Source organism: Pyrus communis, chromosome 9 (assembly GCF_041283825.1).
Source record: "Pyrus communis isolate YQ-2024b chromosome 9, ASM4128382v1, whole genome shotgun sequence".
Classification (NCBI taxonomy): domain Eukaryota; kingdom Viridiplantae; phylum Streptophyta; class Magnoliopsida; order Rosales; family Rosaceae; genus Pyrus; species Pyrus communis.
Genome location: NC_142573.1, coordinates 1,262,097 through 1,281,263, shown reverse-complemented (window position 1 = coordinate 1,281,263; position 19,167 = coordinate 1,262,097). Strand labels below are relative to the sequence as shown.

The window sequence follows — 19,167 nt, the reverse complement described above, 5'->3', positions numbered from 1 at the left end:
AAGATAAACTTCGCGGCATGTTTCATCCGCTCTTCACTAATCATTCGAGGCCAAACAGCAGCGCATGGGTTCTTAAGATAAAATCTTATACAACCGGAGCAACATACTACTTTTCTTAACTGCAGAACCAAATCATATATTTTGTTTCAACTGGTTTGCTTCCAACAAAACCGGATAATTAGATGTAACTGATGCAATACTCTTATGATTTATAAATAATCAACATTCATACACATACAAGTACCATATTCAGAGAGGAGCACGAGCTGCTGTTCTGGAGTTCATCTCCAGACAACAAACATACATACAATTTAAAACAGAACAAGTATAGTGAATCGATAAATACCTGTTTCGCTTCCTTGGAAACATGTTATTAACATAAACATACATTTGTAGCTTTGCCGAATCAAGCATCAGCCGCAACGAACTCACATGAGGCCCAAGTCTTTGCGACATCCGTTACCTTGCTTTGCTCCACCTGCACCTGTCTCAGCCGAGGGCAGCTGAGCACCAAAAACTCAATCGCGTCAGCTTGAATCTCAGGACAGTGCATGATATCAACACTCTCCAAATGCTTACAGCTCTTAAAAATCGAAACCATGGCTGCATAAGTAAGCCTTCTGCACCCTTTCAATCTCAAATCAACCAAATTATTACACGAAACTAACATCGATACAAACTCTTTATCCACCAACATTTCGTTATAAGACAAATCCAGCTTCCTCAATTGCCTCAAATTCTGTCCTAATGTGGCCAACAACCCCGGTTCTCTTTCAACCACGTCACAATTCACCAGTGCCAATTCTTCGAGGCCAGAACTCGCAGCGATAGCAAGAGCCTTGATGCCTTCACCACTCACAAGACAGCAACTTTGAAGCTTAATACTTGAAATGCTTCTGAAATTCTTCGCCACAGCCAACAGATGATCGTTATTAAGGTCGAGAGGCAATCGAAAATCGAGTTTTCGCAGGTTACAACGCCTTCGGCTGAAGAATCTAAGCAGACCATCTCTGCTGCCACCATCATAAACCAAAAGTGAAGTCAGAGAATCACAATTCTCCGCCACTTTCAGTAGAACGCCGTCGATTATCGCCCTACAAGTCCGGAGCTCCAGCTCCTGAACACCCTGCAAACACATGGCAAATGACGAAAATGACCCTCGATCCCCAATCCCTTCACAGCTCTTCAACTGCAGTTTCTTCAGCTTTCTGCAGCTCCTCCACAGCCACCCAAAACCCCTATCGTCATCTCCGATTCCAGATAAACAGAGACTCTCCAAACCTAATTCTGCAGCCGAATCCTCCTCTGCAGAAAACCCATGTTCCCAATTGGGGTCAACGCCGTCCCCAGAGCAAACCCTGATCGACAGTTCCTTCAAAGACCGAAACTTGAGGACCCACATGAGGAATAGAGGCCTGGACAGATTGATGCAGAGAGAGGTGAGGTGGGTACATGATGAGGAGAGAGAAGTGAGGGAGGAAAGAGAGACAGGGCCGGCTAAGAACCTGAGGCTGTGAAGCTTGGGGCAGAAGGAGGAGACTAGGAGGAGGAGGTGGTCGGAAAAAGCGGTGGATTTTCCGACAGTGGGAGGGTCGGGGGGTAAGAGGAGAGAGAGGGTAGAGAGGAAGGGGTAGTGAGAGAGGATGGAGGAGAGAGAAGGGAGGGTGGAAGGATGAGGGGTGAGACGGAGAGAGAGGGAGGTGGTGGAGGTGCGGTAGAGGTGGAGCCACCGCTTGGAGACCAAAGAAACGGTGGAGGACGTTGATGGAGGCAGCCTTTGGAAGACTTCTTGAACTAGTTCATCACATAGCGCCTTGTCCATCTTTCTCTCAATTTTTCGTAACCTTCATCATCTAAATATATTCTTCTATAAAACTACTTTCGAGTCACCACCTACCCAAATGGAGATGAGAATCTTCGGATGTGAGCCCCTTACGAGTATTACCGCCGTCGTAACATTAGTGTCTATAAAATCACAAATCGGTAACTATATATTATTGGCACGTAACGTCAGAATTGCAGATGCAAGTGTAAAGACTTTTTGGCAGCATCAACTATTTGGTTATTTGCTTTGCTGGTGCTTTGTTTTCATTTGGTTTTGCTTACTAGATTCTGTGGGGAGTTTGCTTTAATTGCAGTTCAAAGTTTCAAGTGCGTTCACACACCAATGAGAGATTTTTCGATGTGATCGTTACACGAGATGATACATCACATGTTTTTATATAAATTATGTAATATGTGTGTTAAGAGGTTAATAACTTAAAAATTAAAATTTCTCACTACTTACATAAAACCACGTGATGTACCATCCGTATTTTCATTACAACTAAAAATTTCTTCATACCAACGTTCTCAAGGGGTTACGTGACCCACACACGCGACAAGGCATGTGAAGTGAGGGGCAGTGGGACCAGAAAAGTAACTAATGATAGACTCTACCATCATCCAACGGCAGCCGTAAGTTTGTGATTCTCGTGTACCCCGTCCCAAGCAAATTCAACCACTGAAAAGGAAAGCCTACAACACGAGTATGATAAATGTCCTAGAGATTCTCCCATGCCTGTATTTCTTTTAGAAAATCTTTTAATTATTTCCGAACAATTAGAAAAAAAATTCTTTAATCAGGAGAATCCAATTCAGATGTAAGATACTTATCTAGAAGATCTCTCATCATAACTGTTATCAGGTCGTGCCGTAAATGTTAAATCTTTGAGTTGAGAAGATCCATAAAATGTTAAATCTTTGAATTGAGAAGATCCGTCGACCTAACACGATGAGAAATATCTATCTATTTAACTATTCAAGGTCACTAATTTTTTATATCGATAATCATTCAATTAGATTGATAGTGCATTTTTAACATGTAAGTATTTATACTAATTTTATTGAGACCATTTGATATTACGGTCTAGTAGTATTCATCTTTACTTGCAAGTAAAAGGTCTTAGATTTGATTATCACCAAAAGCTAAATTGAACCACATTATTATGGCTGGTTCAGTGTAAAACTTAGTTCACCCCCTACTCCCTTAGTAAATACTATCGTTTGTTAAAAAAAAAAAAAAAAACAAAAACAAAAATATTCATTAAGACTAATCCTGATCGTATGAAAATATCTCTGCTTAAGAAGAATTCACGCACAATGTGTTTACATAAAACTTGTAGCTCAAGCGGTTAACAACGTATATTCATTTACCCCTTGAATGTAGTAGTATTTAAGGTTGTCCTATATTTGATTGACACCTTGTTATGCGACGGTATAGCAATCACAGCCGTAGAACTCTTGAATGTGTATTTGTATATCTAAAGTGACACTAAACCAACCAAAATACAAAAAGAAATGAAACACTAGCTGTGTTGTGTAGGACCTTCGAACCACAACCATCTTTATTCTGCGGCCTAAATTCCTTACCTGGCAAATGGCCTAAGCCAGCAGGCAATAGGTCCTCATCAGTCTCTTTTACTGCATTTAATTTCCATCCTACTTGTTCAACGGAGATATCAGTATCCCAAGTCAATCACGCATGCACTGGTCTAGCCTATGAGAAAGTTAAAACGCATTGTTTTGAGTGATTGATGTGGGATACCGACACAATGACATCCCATTGCAGGTAAGTTTTTCTCATGTATTACATGGAAACTAGCCTCAATTTTATGCCCAATGATGCATTCTCTAAACCCATCCCACACTTGCACAACAGTCACTACACACATATTATAGACACACAAAAGCAGTAATCTTCATTTTCTAATTCTCTGCAGGTCTAACCAGCTACAAATTCATGTGAACGTTGTTTATAACGTGTTAAGAACGACGAAACAAAATATGAATACACAACGCCCAGCATGGCAGGTGAACCATACCTATGTAGAGGTAAGTAGCACTGTTCCAGGCCCAGAGAGACTCCACCCAGGACCAGAAGTCACCAACATTAGTGCTGCCGGAACCTTCGAATGCAGCTTTCAACACTATAAAAGCAACTGGCGGGAACCCAATAAACCCCAGAATGAGATTGCAAACCGCCCTTGAAAGTGTTCTTATGCTCCTAGCTTTAACATCGGGCTTCAACGGATGAGCCATCAAGCACATTGGTACCATCAGTAACCCCCCAATCTCTGCTGTAGCAAAGTTAATGACCGACATGAGACACAAACCAGTGAAGGCAGCTGAAAGAGTCACTGATTTCAAGATGGGCCATTCTTCTCTTTGAGGTTGAGATTCATTGGCATGAGAAGACGGAGAAGCCAAAACCATGTACATGACCACAAGGCTGAGAACTGAAAGCGAAACCCAGATTGCAAAGCTGGTTGTTGGGGTGCAACTCGGTATTTGACAGATAAAATACGGGAGTAATGAAACAACAGAACCCCACAAGTGGACAATAAAAGCCTTCTTTGTTGCATATAGCCATTTCCATGATTTGAGAGTGACGATGGCCGAGGAAGCAGGTTTCCCTTTTTTCACACTAGAATCAGAGTTACTAGAATTAACATAGAGAGAAGCTGCTACCAAGGGGAGTGGGGCAACTAGTAGGGCAAAAGCAATCATGTAGACTCCCACTGACACAAATTTAGCCGGAGAAGTTAATAGGTACAGAAAAAATGACTGGTGAAACTTCTCTAGAAGGTTGTTTACTGACCGAATGACTCCTTCAATTAATCTGCATAAATAAAAAAGAAACCCACAACAAAAATTTCCACTCAAATACTGAATATTCATATTATTGCATGCCATAGATGCATACGCAAGTACAATAAGAAATCATGAGTATGACCGGAGGAAAAGATAATAGTAGAAAACAAAAAGAACAAACTGTAAAATTGAAGATGCCCTAAAAAGCTTTAAATGCTTACAGAAACCAAAAAAAAAAAAAAAAAAAATCTTATATATGACATATCAAATGAAAATGAAAATTGCAAGGATCAACTTATTAGGAATCAATATTTCTAGGAAGTAGATGCTATTCAGCACTAACCGGGCACTTCGTAGAAGTAAGTCATTTTGCCTGGCTATGTTCTCCAAAGAAGAAAATTGGGGGAAAATTTCCAACGTAATTGCATCAACTTGGTAATCACGGAAGGCACCGTGAGGACCAGTGGGGATACCCAAAGCCTGGCATCATGAAGAATTTGATATAAGTATAAATATCTTTGTTTTATATCCTTTTACATCAAATTCAAAACTATAAACAAAGATTTTTAGCATCTTAATTTTAAAAGTATCAACAAAGTAATCTAAGACAACAAAAAGAAAGTTGACTGACCTGGTTGTACAATGAACTTGCAAGTGTAGCACTGCCCTCGACATAATCAGCAGCTGGGATACCAAATTTCCAGTCGGGATTTAAGCTTCTAGCAAAATGTCCTAGGGATTCTAATATTTCACCCAAAGTCTTGAGCCACTTCAAGCCAAGTAAAGACCAAAGTTTCTCCACCTTTACCCGCAAACCTTGCCTATGCACTGCTAAGTAATTCACAACATTGATGAGGTCAAGATTTGGCATCTGCCCATTGGATGCCTCAGCATAGATGCCTAGACTATCCTCAAAATGTTCACTTCGATCTGCTACCTTGATGACAAGAGCTGCAGCCATGGTTCCAGCACGTTTAAATCCGTCGTAAATCGCCCTTTCTGTTGACAGGTTCTCATTCATTTCATACAGATTATTGCTTTCAGGACACATTTCTGCATCTAGCGTACCCAGTCCACTAAATACAGGCGTGTGATAGTCTCTTAGCCAAGCAGAAACTGCAGCATACTCTCCAAATTGGGAATCGGCAATGAGCCATATAACATCCTTGGCCAGCCAAGGAACTCTGTTGAGCAAGGAAAATACCGAGTATGCAATGCCCAAAGAAAAGGCTTCATTCGGGTTCACTTTAGCTGAATTGAAAGGAGTAACTAAGACAATAGCTTCCTTCCCATCACCACGTGGTGCTCTAATAATTCCAACAGTATTGACCCCATGCAACGCACAACTGACGTTCTGCTCAACTCTTCCAGAATCAGGGCTAGAAAAGAAGTGGAGCGGGTGAAATTGGTTTAACTGAGGATGGAACTTGTGAAAACTAACTTCAGCACCCAAGTTCGACATATGCTGGGCAATGATTCTTTGACTTCCTCTGAAACATACCGTAAAAGTTTGATAAATCTGACACGATCAATTAATCTACTTTCAAAGTCGAAAACTTAAGATGTAATGTGCCCGATCGAGCAATCTACCATGGTACTTAAATCAACCTCTAAATATTAGACAGTAGTTTCCCTTTCCAGTGCCGGAGCCCGAAGCAAAAAGTTTAAATTTTGGCTTTTTAAGTAACTTCGAACGGTAAACAGCAATGTCTACACTCTACAAACTACAATCAACATAAACAATAAAGTGCACCGAAAATTTAAACGAATGACATACATTGCTGAACCCAGAGTCTTCGAATTCGAATTAGTCAAATCGTTTACCAATCTATTCGCCTCTGCAACCTCCTGATTCGAAAGCATAGACGCCACGGAGCCTGCGAATTAAGCAACCACATCAGCAGCAACAGAACAATGTTCATAACCGAATACTTTTCGATAAATAACCCAAACGGAAGTGAAAAATAGAGAGAAATTGGAGAACTGACCAGGCATGAGGGCATTCTCGGAAATATAAGTGTTCTTGGCGAGAACCGGAAGCAGCAAGAGCGCCACCACCCCGGCGGCGGAGAAAACGACACTGACAAAAGAGAAAAACGACCGCCAATTCATCGTTATCAGCATTAGCTGGTGACAGCCATGATAATTTAGTATGGGGATGTAATATATAGAAATAAATTAAATTAATTACCTGAACAAGAAGCTGTGGGAGATGAGGAAGATCCCCAGCCATACGATCGGTTTACGTTTAGGTTTAGCTCCGGTGGCGGTCTCGCTACCGCCCTCCGCCATTGTTCTCCGGAGTGGATTCGAAATCCGATGGCGGATGGGATCGGTTGTTTCTGTTAGGGGAAGTGTGAGTTTCTCAGTCGATCAGTCGGAGTCCATTTGCAGGGAACGAAGAGGACGAGCCGAGCTGAAAGCCGCAAGTGAGTCAGAGAAGACGAGATCCGAGTTGGCGGGTTGGACTTGAGGACTTGAGGGTGGTATCGGGCTTTTGGGCTGATCTGATATAATATAGGCCATTTTGGCAAAAAGATTGATCAGCAGGCCAGCCACCACTTCGTTTACCTAAACCAACATGCCGGTTTAGTTTGACGTAGAATATAACGTAATACCACTACACTATAGTACTGACTGGCATGCTAGCGATATTCTAAAACACAGATGTAGGATTTGAACTAGGAAGCAAAGTATGAAGAATATATGACATAGGCTATGAGCTCGTTTAGATATGCTTTTAAAATGACTGAAAACGTTATTAGAAAAAATATTTTTGGGTTTCAAAACTACTTAAAGTGCTTAGTGCTTCTTTCAGAGAGCACTTTAAGTGTTTTTCCAGGATTTACTAGCATTTTTACTAAGGATTGTTTCCAAAAACACTTTCACCAAAAGTACTTTTAATCATTTTAAAAGCATATCCAAACAAGCTCTATGTAATCATGTTCAATAGTTTGGGCTAGAGCTTTAATTCTCTCACTGGCCTCTTCTCTTATCCCATTTCCTCCTTTTTTCTTCAAACGTTTTAACAAAACCAACGGATTTTTCTAGTATGCACCGGAGTATAACGTCAATTGCACTACGGCCTTTGATAACCATTGGTAAATCACGAAACTACTTTCACGTCTCATGAAAAGAGCACACACGAATCGAATTACATGCTGACGCTGCGGTCACAAAATCATTCATTTACGGAGTTCATTAACATTCATGCCCAAAACTAATTCGATCTTCGGCACGCAGCAAAAACAGTTATTCGTTAGAAAAGCAAAACATCCTCAATGGGTTCCAGAAAATCGATTTTACAGACATGCAGAATGTATATAACGTACAAGTAAAAGTGGCCTCAACACCGTCTCAAGGTAGAACCGGGAAGAACATAGGCATAGCCCATTTTAAATAATACCTACAACTACATAAGGTGCACCAAGATCGGTGAGATATATGATCAAGCAAAAGAACCGCAACACCCCTATAGCACCTAAACAATCCTTTCGAAACAAACATCAACTACGACAGTGAGTATACAGAAACACTACGTAGAAAGCTACTTAAGTCGACCATGTAACTAGCTAATTGTTTGATTTTCAGCAAGCACATGCTACTCAGAACTACTAGTGACAAAGGTTAAAGACGATCATAGGCTAGCTACATAGAATGCTACTTAAGAGCTCGTTTGAATGTGTTTTTGGTGAAAATGATTTTAGAACCAATCATTAGTAAAGATGCAAGTAAATCCTGAAAAAGTACTTAATGTGCTCCCTAAAAGAAGCACATAACTAGTGCTTCTTGCAAAAAGCACTTTTTTGAAATCCAAAAATATTTTCTTTATAAGCGATTTCAGTCAATTTAAAAGCACATCCAAACAAGCCCAAAGTGGACCCTGTAGCTTGCGAATTGGCAACAATGCCAATATGTCCCCATGTTCTTTCTTAATCTATCAATCATTTCACTTCGCTTGTATAACTAATTACCCAAAAGCAAGCACGGAATCAAATATACAACCAAAGATAGGGAAACCAGAAAACCCAACAAACTCAAAATCCAAATTCGAATCGAGTCATTGACCTACAAAAGTTAGCTGAGCAGAGCAGGTTCAGCCTGCTAATTGCCCGTGTTCAAACATCACAGAGATGTCCCAGAGTTCTTAAGCTATCAATCATTTCATTTTCATTGCATAACTAATTCAAACAAGCAAACACATAATCACGTACCCAAACAAACAAAGTTCTAAAAGACGCTAGGCACTAGTTGGACAGCGGGCTGAGGCCTAGTGCTTAGGCAGCTAGGCAGGGCCTAGGTGGTCGCCTCAGCAGGCTAGTCAGATTTTAGTAAATCTATTATATTTCGTGTAAATAAATGTCTGTTTAGAACAGTGCAAACAAACATTCCGAAAATCGAAACAAATTCAAATTGCAAGTAAAAAGTAAGTCAACAAAACCCATTTCATTCTCTGTTTGCATAAAACAACAAAGACGATCTAACAGTAAGCAACAAAATCTAATACCGTATCTCAATAATAAAGTAGCACATTATATAAGATAGCGAAAAACTCCGAAAAAACGACCAGAAATAACAAATCGGTTGAAAAAACCTAAGCGGTGAGCACGACGGCGCCACCGGCCTCCTTGATCTTCTTCTCGGCGGTCTTTGAGATCAGCTTGGCCTTCACTACCAACGGCTGAGACGGCAAAACGCCCTTCCCCAACACCTTGAAGTAGCCGAACTGAGTGACGTCGAGCAACGGCGCCTCGCTTCCTCCCTTGGCGGCGGCGGCCTTGTCCTTCACGTCCTGGGGTACAAGCGACCACAGCTTGTCGAGGTTGACGATTGGGCAATGGAACTTGTTGCGCAGCCTGTGGAAGTACCTCATACCGACCTTACCGAAATACCCTGGATGGTACTTGTCGAAGAGGATCCGGTGGTGGTGCATTCCTCCGGCGTTACCGCGACCGCCGGGATGCTTGCGGTGCTTGCCGATACGCCCGTGACCGGCACTGACGTGGCCCCGCTTCTTGCGGTTCTTCTTGAACCTCGTCGTCATCGTTGTCCGCTAGGGTTTTTGGGGGGCGGCTGCTGGTGAAATGGAGGAGCTTAGGAGCTAGGGTTTTTTTGGAAGAATATATAGGGAAGAGGAGAAAATGGATTGTCGAAAGACATGAAACGCCTCGTTTCGAGTTTGGGCCGTTGTTTATTTTTTTCCCGCCTCCATCGCGGGTTTCCTGGAAAGTTGGGCTTTTCTGTTAGAGCTTGGGATCAACGTAAAGTTGAAATTGGGCCTCACGTGGAAATATCAACTTTGCTCTCTAAAAATATTTAGAAAACTAAAAATTAACAAACATTTGATATTAGATAGCGTCGGCATCAAAATATGATAGCTAACTCATTCTGTGACGATCCTTCAAATTTTCATTACACGCAAAAATTATCATTCAAGCCTCGTGAATATCGTCATTGGATTAAAAATGCCATCAAGTAAAGATCAAAATCGATTTGCAAAAAACGAAATTCCAAAATTGAAATCAAAACACGTATTAGGAATTCATAAGAAAGAGAGAGAGATGAACATGAAATTAAATTTGAATAGGGTATTATGAAGGTGATAGTTGGAGATGAGGGAGGTGGCTGAGTAGGTAGCTCGGTTAGTTTTTTCATCTATGTTTCTAAAACCCATAAAATGTGAGTCTCTTCTCGATTTGAAGAAACTTTTTTTTTCTGTCGGTGTTATGAACTTTTGAAAGAGTTGGGTGGGTCGTGTTTTTCTATTTTCAGAGTTTTGTTAATGATTTTAAATCTTCTCTCTTTTTAAAAAAGTTTAGTCCATGCAGCACCACATAGGTCTGACACGTCATCAAAGTAATAGTAAAATAAACGGAATGGGATGGTAGGGACGATATTCATTTGTGATACCAAATTTCAAGGACGGCATTGATCGATTTTCAATTTTAAAAACTAAAATAAAGAGTGTGGTCAATTTCAAAGATCATTTATGATAAAAAAAAAATCCTATTTTATAATACTGGCGCAAAATTTTCGTTATAGTGTCATACTTATGTCCAAATTAACTAGTACTTTTGATATTAGCTTCTCTATAAATATTGTACGCAATTGATTGGGGATTTGTTTCTTTCTTACATAGGAAAATAAAAATACAAATATATTTAATTCGTGAGACTTGAGACTTGAGACTTGAGAGGGTTTAAGATCCTTAGCAGCTAACATTTCCTTTCCTCCTACTTTATTAGGTCGTCTTCTTCTTTTTGTCGATTCTAGGTCTTCCTCTTCGCTCTCTGTACTTCCTCCTCTCAGAATTCGAAACCCTCATGGATTCGCATACCGGCGACCCCAACCTCGACGGCGAAGCTCACGACATTAACGGGCCAGACCACCGACACGAGCCGGCGGAGGATGACGACTACAGCAGGTCCCAGCCTCACACTGGCGACGGCGCCAGTCCCGGGTAATCTCTCTTCTCTTTTACTTTCACGCCACCGTTTGGTTCCCGAGAAAATTTAGGGCAAACCCAGAAAAAATCGAAATCTCAGCTTAGCTATCTTTCTCTAATTCCGTAGGAAAATCTTTATAGGGGGTCTGGCAAGAGAGACTACCACAGGTAGGATTTTCAATTTTCGTATCTGCTTAGTTGATTGATTACTGTGATTTTTTAGTTTTTAGGGTTTCTGATTGGGAATCTGTTCTGGTAATGCAGCGCAATTTATAAAGCATTTTGGTGCGTACGGTGAGATTATAGATTCGGTGATAATGAAGGACCGGAAGACGGGGCAACCCCGTGGTTTCGGGTTTGTGACGTACGCAGACCCTTCTGTGGTTGATAAAGTCATTGAGGATGCTCATGTTATCAATGGCAAACAAGTAGGTATTTTTGAGCTGTATACTTCTTTTGTTTGTAAAAAAAGGAACTTGCGTATGAATTTTTATTTTATTTTTTTAATAATTTGGAGGTCGAAATCAAGCGAACAATACCCCGGGGAGCAATGGGTTCTAAGGATTTCAAGACCAAGAAGATTTTTGTGGGTGGAATTCCAACAACTGTAAATGAAGGTGCTCTTATTTGTTGGTGCTTGTCCCTTTTCAGTCTCTAGTTCTTGAGTATAGTTAATGAGGTACTTATGTTTTTTTGTAAATGGGCAGAGGAGTTTAGCGACTTCTTTTCACAGTACGGAGAGGTCAAGGAACATCAGATTATGCGGGACCACTCCACCGGTCGCTCCCGTGGATTTGGATTTGTTACCTTTGACACAGAGCAAGCAGTGGATGAACTCTTGGACAAGGGGAACAAGCTTGAGTTTGCTGGAGCTCAGGTGAGTTGTCTACTGATAAACATTTGTCTGTGCCCTTGTATGCTTTATGATTATGCCACATGGAGCAAATTCCTAAATAGTTATCGTATGCATTATCTGTTGCATTGGTTGTAGTTTAGGATTATGGTGTGCCGAATTTTGCATTGATGTTCCACATATCCTCGTTAATTGTCATATTCTAGTACTAGTGAGTAGTGACATACACGAATGGCCATCTCAGTATCTTGTTTTTCAAGATTTTGTGTTTATTATATGTGTCATCTCATGTTGTCAATTGAGTGTTTGCTCCCTCTTTTTAATTTTCTGCTTTTGCAGATCGATGTGGAATAATGGTTTTGTAATGGGTTGCACTAAATTGTTGCTTGGTTTGGTAGTACCTGTAGATTACTTAAAAGTTACTTATTGTTTTAATTACCAAAAAAAAGTTCGCATTGCTTTGTTCACTTTTGAAGTGATGAATAAGGAAACCATGGTACAGTATGCTTGACAAAACAAAACAAAGGTAGAATTCACTTACGTACAAGAAAATAGTTTACTTGTACTCAGACGGTCTGGCCATATAGTAAATGCATCTATGATCATTCAAGAATCTTGATAATTTGGATTCATCTGTTATTTCTTGTAGGTGGAGATAAAAAAGGCGGAGCCAAAGAAGCCAAACCAACCTGCACCACCATCGAAACGTTATAATGATTCTAGACCTGCATATGGTGGTGGGTATGGAGAAAGCTATGGTGGATTTGGAGGTAGCAGTTATGGTGGTGCTGGTGGTTATAGGTCAGCTGCTGCTTATGGTGGTAGAGGCAGTGCTTATGGAGGATATGGTGGCGGTGAATTTGGCGGATATGGAGTATATGGTGGCGGCGGCGGTATAGGGGCTTATAGGGGAGAATCTTCCATAGGATATTCAGGCCGTTATGGAGGAGCCTATAGCAGGGGTTACGATATGGGAGGTGGTTATGTTGGAGCTGGTGAGAGTTATGGGGGATATGGAGGTGCTGGCGGGGCAGCAGCTGGTGGTGGTGGTTATGGGAGTGGCTACGATGCAGGTTTTGGAGGTGGTTACGGGGGTGGCTATGGAGGTGGTAGTGGAGCTTCCTTTTACGGTAGTAGAGGAGGGGGATATGGCGGTGCAGGTAGTGGCCGATATCATCCATATGGGAGGTAGAAGGGGCTGTTGTATTTTATGATGAAAGAAGTCTGCGGCTAAATGAACCTAACTTTGTAGCTATTGGCTTCAAGCCTACAGGCGTGTGTTTCCAGTTTCTCACTTGGTCTCATTTCTCTCTCTTTCTTTCTTTTGCCCCGGCGGCAATGGAGGCCGGTAACCTTGTGTCAAGGACGTTCCGTATAATCTTCTGTTGAATTCTTTTTATTTCATTGAAGCCCTTTATTTGTACCAGGACTATGAGATTAAAGAGACCTGGCAATTGACATTAACAGGCTGCACATTTGTGCAGATGTTTGCATTCTCGCACTGAATTTTATTTCGTACGACGGCTTAGAGACTGCCATTAGTTCTTTTTTCGCTTATTTTTTTCGCGGAATCCGCTATTGGGTTAGCCATTTTTGTTATTACTTTCCGAGTCCGCGGGACTTATACGATCTCACCCATTGGAGATGTTCTTACAAATTTTTCCATGATTTGCTAGTTTTTGTTTGGAAAGCATTTCACCGTCTTCCATCTTTTGTGATGCTTGTACGTCTTGGGCTCTGCCCTTTGTGTCAATACATGCTTTTAGATATTTTCTTTTTAACTCGTATGAAATTTTTGGTTAAACCCAAAAAAATAATAATTAGACAACCAGTACCAATTAACCTTTGATTCGGTGATGCTTCTCTTCCTAGTGATGGAAGCAGTTTTAAGTTCGAATCACTTGACTCCTACAACCAAAACAAAATGATTAAGAAAATAGTATATTGTTACTAATAAAACAATTTTGTTAACTTCATAAGGGTAAAATGGTTTCGATCAGTATTCAAAATATCATTATTATTGAAAATATTAATATATAAATTTGTAAAAATATCGATGCATCTTTTGACCCGTATAAGTAACCCAAAAAAAAGAGAAAAAAGATGAAACTATTTTTCTGGTAGGCATGCCTTTTCTCCGAGCTGGTCTGTGTCAAGTATTAATCACATATAGGAGAGATTTTTTAGTGTGACCGGCATATGAAGCTATTTTTCTGGTAGGCATGCCTTTTCTCCGAGCTGGTCTGTGTCAAGTATTAATCACATATAGGAGAGATTTTTTAGTGTGACCGGCACATGAAGTGGTACACTACGTGTCACTATACAAATGATGGAATATAATGTGTGTTAAAAAGTTATTAACTTAAAAAATAAAATTTCTCACCAATTACATAAAATTACATGAGGCATCACAATTAAAAATTTCGCACGCGCGATAGAGAAAGAATGGCGACGGTGTCCTGGAATCTGAGCCCGAGGCCACGCCCAAAGGTGCACACAGACTCATAGATTTATTTATTTATTTTACATTTTTTATTTATAAAATAATAATAACTGCTAAAATCTCCATTTGGTGTCGCCATTGTTTGTTCTCGTAGCTGCTTCAGGTCTCCTGCAGAAAGAGAGATAAGAATCGAGATAACTATAACCCTTACAAAGTCATCAAAATTACGCCTCCGCCCAAGAATCTCGGCCTTCGTTGCTTTCCCTCCGTAAGTCCTACCTCATTTTTGCAAATTATTAATCTTTTTCTGCGAATTATTTTTTAATTACTTTTTGTATGAGGAATTGCAATTTCATAATTGGATAAGAAAACTAGAGAATATGTTCCAATTAAAATATAAAAAAGTACCCGAGTTTTTATGGGAAATGAATATTTCTTAGAGCTGATTTGGTATTGTTGTACTTTGAAAAAAAACTGATTCTGCTGTGCTGTGAGAATAAGCGGCTGTGAAATAAAGCAGCAGAGTGTTTGGTAAACTTTTTTTTAAAAGTGCTTTTGAAAAAAAAAAAACAGTATTATAGTGTTTGGTAAACTTTTATGTAAAACAGATGTGAAAAAAAGCCGATTTTTCAAAGCTAGGTTTTGCAGCTTCTTGTTTTTGGCTTTTTTTCACCCAAAACTGTGAAAAAAAGCTGAAGCTGAATGTTTACCAAACACAAAAACAACTCCCAGCTTTTTTTAATACCAGCTTTTTTCAGAATCACCTCAGTACCAAACCAGGTCTTAATCTCTTCCTCCTAATCCATTAAATTTAGAGGTTTGAGCTATTGGAATTTAATCTAACAGTAAAAATTATTATAAGTTTTAAAGTGGGCCTCTATTTATAGCAGTTTGATCAAATCTCAATAATCCGAATCTCCGGACTTGATGGATTAGAAGAGAGGGATTCAGAGAGGATCCTTTTCTGTTTTTATGAGTCCACTAAATATGGTATTTCAAGTTGAACCGTTTATGTTTTAGGTCTTTTCTCAAAGATCACATATTCAAAAAATTACCCTACTATGAAGCCATATGACCGTTGAATTAAGTGTTTAGAGTTTTTTTTTTTCTTCAACAAATGAATGTGTTAATGTTTTAAATTTGTCTAATTTTTTGCAAGGATGATAAAAGTGATGATTCGGATTATTAAAATACATTACAGAATGAACCCAAAATAATGCATATCAAAAGATGTGTAAAAAATAGAGTCACGGATCAGCTCCCTGTAAAAAGAAGCTATTAAAATGAGAGGCACAAATGTTTCCCTTTGCTAGACAGATTGGGGACTTGTGGCAAAAGAGCTTCAAATCCCACTAATAATTTTGGGGATCAATTCTGAATCTGTGAATGTCTGTTGAGTGGGAATTATGCATGTGCTGCTGCTGCTGCATTTGCTCTTGCTTATTATATTAATTGTATTATGAGCTGTTTAAGCTCGATTACTGCAATGATTAAGCACTAATGCCGTCGATTAGGATGTCACAGATGTACAAATTGACTGTAAAAGGAAGTTTTTCGAATGTCATGAATTTGGTAGAAGCTGCGTGATCGATGTATTGAAACTTGAAAGAGTTGGTCACTGAAATCCCTTTTGCTCTAGGGGGCCATATACACATGTTCTGATAGATTGGTGTTGGCGATGACTTTGGGAAGTGTCACAAAGAGGAAGCCCTTTATGGTTTTTGGAGGAGGTTGAACCCCAATGCGTCCCACTTTTCCTCTTCTTTTCTCTTTTGGCCAGTAAGCATCACTGTGCCGTCGAGAAATGCAAAACCATGCCGAGGATGTGAGGCATCCTCGTTTAAATGTGTATCGATAGCTTGTCATGTAGGCATCAGATGGCTTCTTCTGGTGTGAAAACATTTCTAAAGTAGTGTTTCGCTTGGGTAAAGACATAGCATAGACCGTGCACTCAGTCGTCTTGGATCTTTCAGAAACTGTAAGAAACTAACAGATTACTTGGACAATACTATGTCGAAATGAAGATAAGCAATGTAATTCACATTCGCGGCTAACTTAATTAAGCGTGAAGTTAAGAGCACAAGTTTTTCGATGGTTTGGAAGACACAAGTTTCAGTGTTTACTGCACACACCTAAAGAACACAGTGACCGAGCAATGGTGAATGGCATCACAAGGTGATCAAAGTCTTTGCGTTGCGGCATTTTCTTTTCTTAAGTGTCTAAACGCCGTTTTATGTTGTTCTCAGATGTACAGGCATGGAAGATGATTCACGTACGGGATCAAAGTTGGTCCTTTTTATTTGGCTAAGCAAATGATCACCATCTATGAGATTTGAAGTTCTCACACTGTTTCATTCTCCATCACATTTGTGCGGGTAGAGGGCACCCCTTCGCACGAGTTCAGGAAACTGCACCGGAACCTTCCCTAAAACTACACTTGCATCCAAACTGATCGTTTCTCTCTGGCATGCTGTCAGTATCACTCTGTTGTGTTGGTTTCGTTTATACGAACAACTATGATTAATGTGATTACGTCTGTCTTGCTGTCTATATTACTCTGTTTGCTCATCCATCGTGGAGCGGCAGGCCCTACGGATGTGTGTGATACATCGAATTTGCGACCGAATATGCTATTTTCTTCTCTTTTGATTTTCCTTGTGTGTATTCTTATTGCACCTTCCATGCTGTAGAACCTACATTGCGGGGACAGTGTGACAATAGAAGGCCAAACTTACACAATCTCGGCCGTAACTCGTCGGTACTGGCTCCGGAAGGGAAGTATGAACCGAGCGAGAAGAGGCTTGACGTTTTGTCAACGGCGAGATACGTCTTAAATTTGTACCTAGAAAACTTGTTAGAACAATCTTGACATCTTGTTTAATGTTAGTTTCCTCATCACATTCCTTGCTAGTTCGCCCATGCACAGAGAAGGAAAGGAATGTTTAGTTTAATGCTTCTAGTTTGTAATTGTATGGAGAATTCTTTGGTGGGACATCTACGTCGTGATGTTACTAATTCACGTATACTAAATGTTATAGTTACATATGTTATAATATGAATAGATCCGTAAAACCAATTGATAGTGTAAGTGCTTGACTGAAAAAGTTACTCGTTCGTATATGGAGCATGTGTAGTCAATGAGTTTCACACATGAGTCAATATGTTGTGATGCCACAAAGGGATTTGTTTGGCATGATGGGTGAGATTAGATCATAGGGATATGATTGAATTCGCAATGACGTATAATTCACTCTATTATGAACTCATAATGCACTAATATTGTCCATCTCACATTTGACACAAAAATAATGGATTGAACTGAAGTTTATTTTCATTGATCACAACTTATTCCATCCAGCTCATCAGAAAATGCCTTAAGGTTTTTTAGTTTGGAACTGATCTTGACATCTGTATGTTAGTATTGTGTGGCTATGTTTTAGGTACATTGAAAGATTGCTCACCGAGAGAAATGGAAAAGGAGGCGGATTGTCTGCCCTCCTGTTTGGGTGCCCTTCCCTTCCCCTCTGATTTTATGCTGTCACGGTTAAACTAATTTTTTTTATAGAGATAATAAGAAAAAAAAATAATAAAAATATAAAATATTAACGTGACTTAATCGTGACGGTACAAATAGGAAGGAATGTGAATAACACCCAAACAGGAGGGACAGACAATCTGCCTCCAATGGTGGTCCTACTAGTCAAGATATTGTCTAAATTCCCTCCTAATAATTATCTGTGTCAGAACCAAGTGTTCTCCACCATATACAACCGGGAACGGATTCCTCCTAAGCGTAGGAAGCTGAGCTTCCTGAGCTTAGGAGGCTGAGCCTCTTGAGCAAATCATACGGATGATTGGATTTTAATCAAACGGTTACAATTATTATAATTTTCAGAGGGGCTTCTTGTTTGTAGTAGTTGGATTAAAATCTAACGGCTCGTGTGATTTGCTTAGGAGGCTACCTCCTAAGCTGAAGAGGGGATCCGTTCCCTATACAACCGTCCGATGAACGTATAATTTGAAATGGGTTTTTTCTAGGTCCCACATCGTTAGGAAAGCATGTTACATGTATCTGGTCACCGTCACGAGAATGACTTTTTTATTTTTTACTTTTTTACATTGATATTATTACACGAATGAAAAGGAAGTGAATTTAACTTTACGAGAATAACTTGTACAACTCGTGTTTATCGCAATTAGGACGTTCCGATACTAATACACAATGTCAAATATAGGTTTGTTTTTCACAAAACATTGTGTAGTAAAATTGATTTTTACAATTAAAATACTTGTTTTATATAAGTTGTTATGGAAATCTCATAGCACTTACGCACTAGCGCACCAAGTTTCATAACATAAATAGTTGAATATTTGGAAGAAAAAAAAAAATTAACTGCTTGTACAATGACATTTTGTTTAATAAACTGTATTTTCAACACATTGAATTTTTTTTTATGATTGTAGACCCTTGTACCCAAAGTTTGGTAACATTTGATACGGACGGCCGGTCCTTCCAGATTAAACATAACTTTTAGTTTCGCCGCGGGCATACCGTAGATTCACGCGACGGCCATGACAGCCGTCCACGTGCTTTGTCGCTGGTGTTCACGTGCGCGCATGTGCGGCCTCTCTCCTGGTTCCCGCGAAAGGAGTTGACGAGATTTGTGCGGTTACTTAATCCCCATGTAATTACGACTAATTATAATTTAATTTAATTATCTTGACCTAAATAATGTTTTAAAAAATGAAAATTAAGTCCAATATCTGCTTCCTCAATTTTGGTGTTGTGGTCAA

The 19,167-nt window shown here is 39.8% G+C and overlaps 4 protein-coding genes and 1 pseudogene across 8 annotated transcripts; 2 read left to right on the top strand and 3 right to left on the bottom strand.

The window, feature by feature from the left end:
* Nucleotides 1-189: 189 nt before the first annotated feature.
* LOC137739906 (F-box protein At5g51370) lies at nucleotides 190-2,098 on the bottom strand. Its single transcript, XM_068479653.2, has one exon. It carries the CDS (start codon nucleotides 1,820-1,822, stop codon nucleotides 407-409), a length of 1,416 nt encoding a protein of 471 aa, XP_068335754.2. The 5' UTR covers nucleotides 1,823-2,098; the 3' UTR covers nucleotides 190-406.
* Nucleotides 2,099-3,270: 1,172 nt separating this feature from the next.
* Nucleotides 3,271-7,172, bottom strand: LOC137739442 (uncharacterized). 3 transcript variants are annotated; one of them, XM_088700600.1, is made up of 7 exons: nucleotides 6,824-7,115; nucleotides 6,621-6,712; nucleotides 6,410-6,509; nucleotides 5,264-6,122; nucleotides 4,976-5,112; nucleotides 3,864-4,660; nucleotides 3,271-3,538 (listed from the first exon to the last, which is right to left on the bottom strand). In XM_088700600.1, exons 1-7 carry the CDS (start codon nucleotides 6,922-6,924, stop codon nucleotides 3,534-3,536), a joined length of 2,091 nt encoding a protein of 696 aa, XP_088556726.1. In that variant the 5' UTR covers nucleotides 6,925-7,115; the 3' UTR covers nucleotides 3,271-3,533. The 3 variants fall into 3 exon arrangements, with proteins under 3 accessions (XP_088556726.1, XP_068335112.2, XP_068335111.2); XM_068479011.2 differs by having other exon boundaries at nucleotides 3,271-3,533; XM_068479010.2 differs by lacking the exon at nucleotides 3,271-3,538 and having other exon boundaries at nucleotides 3,720-4,660; nucleotides 6,824-7,172.
* A 1,887-nt stretch (nucleotides 7,173-9,059) lies between these two features.
* On the bottom strand, nucleotides 9,060-9,741 carry LOC137740144 (large ribosomal subunit protein uL15x). The gene has a single exon (XM_068479957.2). The coding sequence runs from the start codon at nucleotides 9,674-9,676 to the stop codon at nucleotides 9,227-9,229; it is 450 nt and encodes a 149-aa protein (XP_068336058.1). The 5' UTR covers nucleotides 9,677-9,741; the 3' UTR covers nucleotides 9,060-9,226.
* A 1,028-nt stretch (nucleotides 9,742-10,769) lies between these two features.
* On the top strand, nucleotides 10,770-13,484 carry LOC137739717 (RNA-binding (RRM/RBD/RNP motifs) family protein). Of its 2 annotated transcripts, XM_068479397.2 has the most exons (6): nucleotides 10,770-11,092; nucleotides 11,205-11,245; nucleotides 11,342-11,505; nucleotides 11,595-11,694; nucleotides 11,785-11,954; nucleotides 12,580-13,484. In XM_068479397.2, exons 1-6 carry the CDS (start codon nucleotides 10,956-10,958, stop codon nucleotides 13,120-13,122), a joined length of 1,155 nt encoding a protein of 384 aa, XP_068335498.2. In that variant the 5' UTR covers nucleotides 10,770-10,955; the 3' UTR covers nucleotides 13,123-13,484. The 2 variants fall into 2 exon arrangements, with proteins under 2 accessions (XP_068335498.2, XP_068335499.2); XM_068479398.2 differs by lacking the exon at nucleotides 11,205-11,245 and having other exon boundaries at nucleotides 10,817-11,092.
* Nucleotides 13,485-14,356: 872 nt separating this feature from the next.
* LOC148693995 (uncharacterized) lies at nucleotides 14,357-17,449 on the top strand (annotated as a pseudogene). The gene is made up of 3 exons (XR_015966892.1): nucleotides 14,357-14,420; nucleotides 14,528-14,641; nucleotides 17,064-17,449. The product of XR_015966892.1 is annotated as an uncharacterized LOC148693995 (transcript).
* Nucleotides 17,450-19,167: the final 1,718 nt, after the last annotated feature.

What these genes read in the sequence shown, in the direction of transcription:
- LOC137739906 (XM_068479653.2), bottom strand. Translation starts at nt 1,822, where the DNA reads ATGGACAAGGCGCTATGTGATGAACTAGTTCAAGAAGTCTTCCAAAGG.
- LOC137739442 (XM_068479010.2), bottom strand. Translation starts at nt 6,924, where the DNA reads ATGGCGGAGGGCGGTAGCGAGACCGCCACCGGAGCTAAACCTAAACGT. An exon ending in AAGACTCTGGGTTCAGCAAT is followed by an intron (nt 6,123 to 6,409) that starts GTATGTCATTCG and finishes GGTATGTTTCAG; the next exon opens with AGGAAGTCAAAGAATCATTG. An exon ending in TTACTTCTACGAAGTGCCCG is followed by an intron (nt 4,661 to 4,975) that starts GTTAGTGCTGAA and finishes TTATTTATGCAG; the next exon opens with ATTAATTGAAGGAGTCATTC.
- LOC137740144 (XM_068479957.2), bottom strand. Translation starts at nt 9,676, where the DNA reads ATGACGACGAGGTTCAAGAAGAACCGCAAGAAGCGGGGCCACGTCAGT.
- LOC137739717 (XM_068479397.2), top strand. Translation starts at nt 10,956, where the DNA reads ATGGATTCGCATACCGGCGACCCCAACCTCGACGGCGAAGCTCACGAC. An exon ending in GGCAAGAGAGACTACCACAG is followed by an intron (nt 11,246 to 11,341) that starts GTAGGATTTTCA and finishes CTGGTAATGCAG; the next exon opens with CGCAATTTATAAAGCATTTT. An exon ending in TTGAGTTTGCTGGAGCTCAG is followed by an intron (nt 11,955 to 12,579) that starts GTGAGTTGTCTA and finishes TATTTCTTGTAG; the next exon opens with GTGGAGATAAAAAAGGCGGA.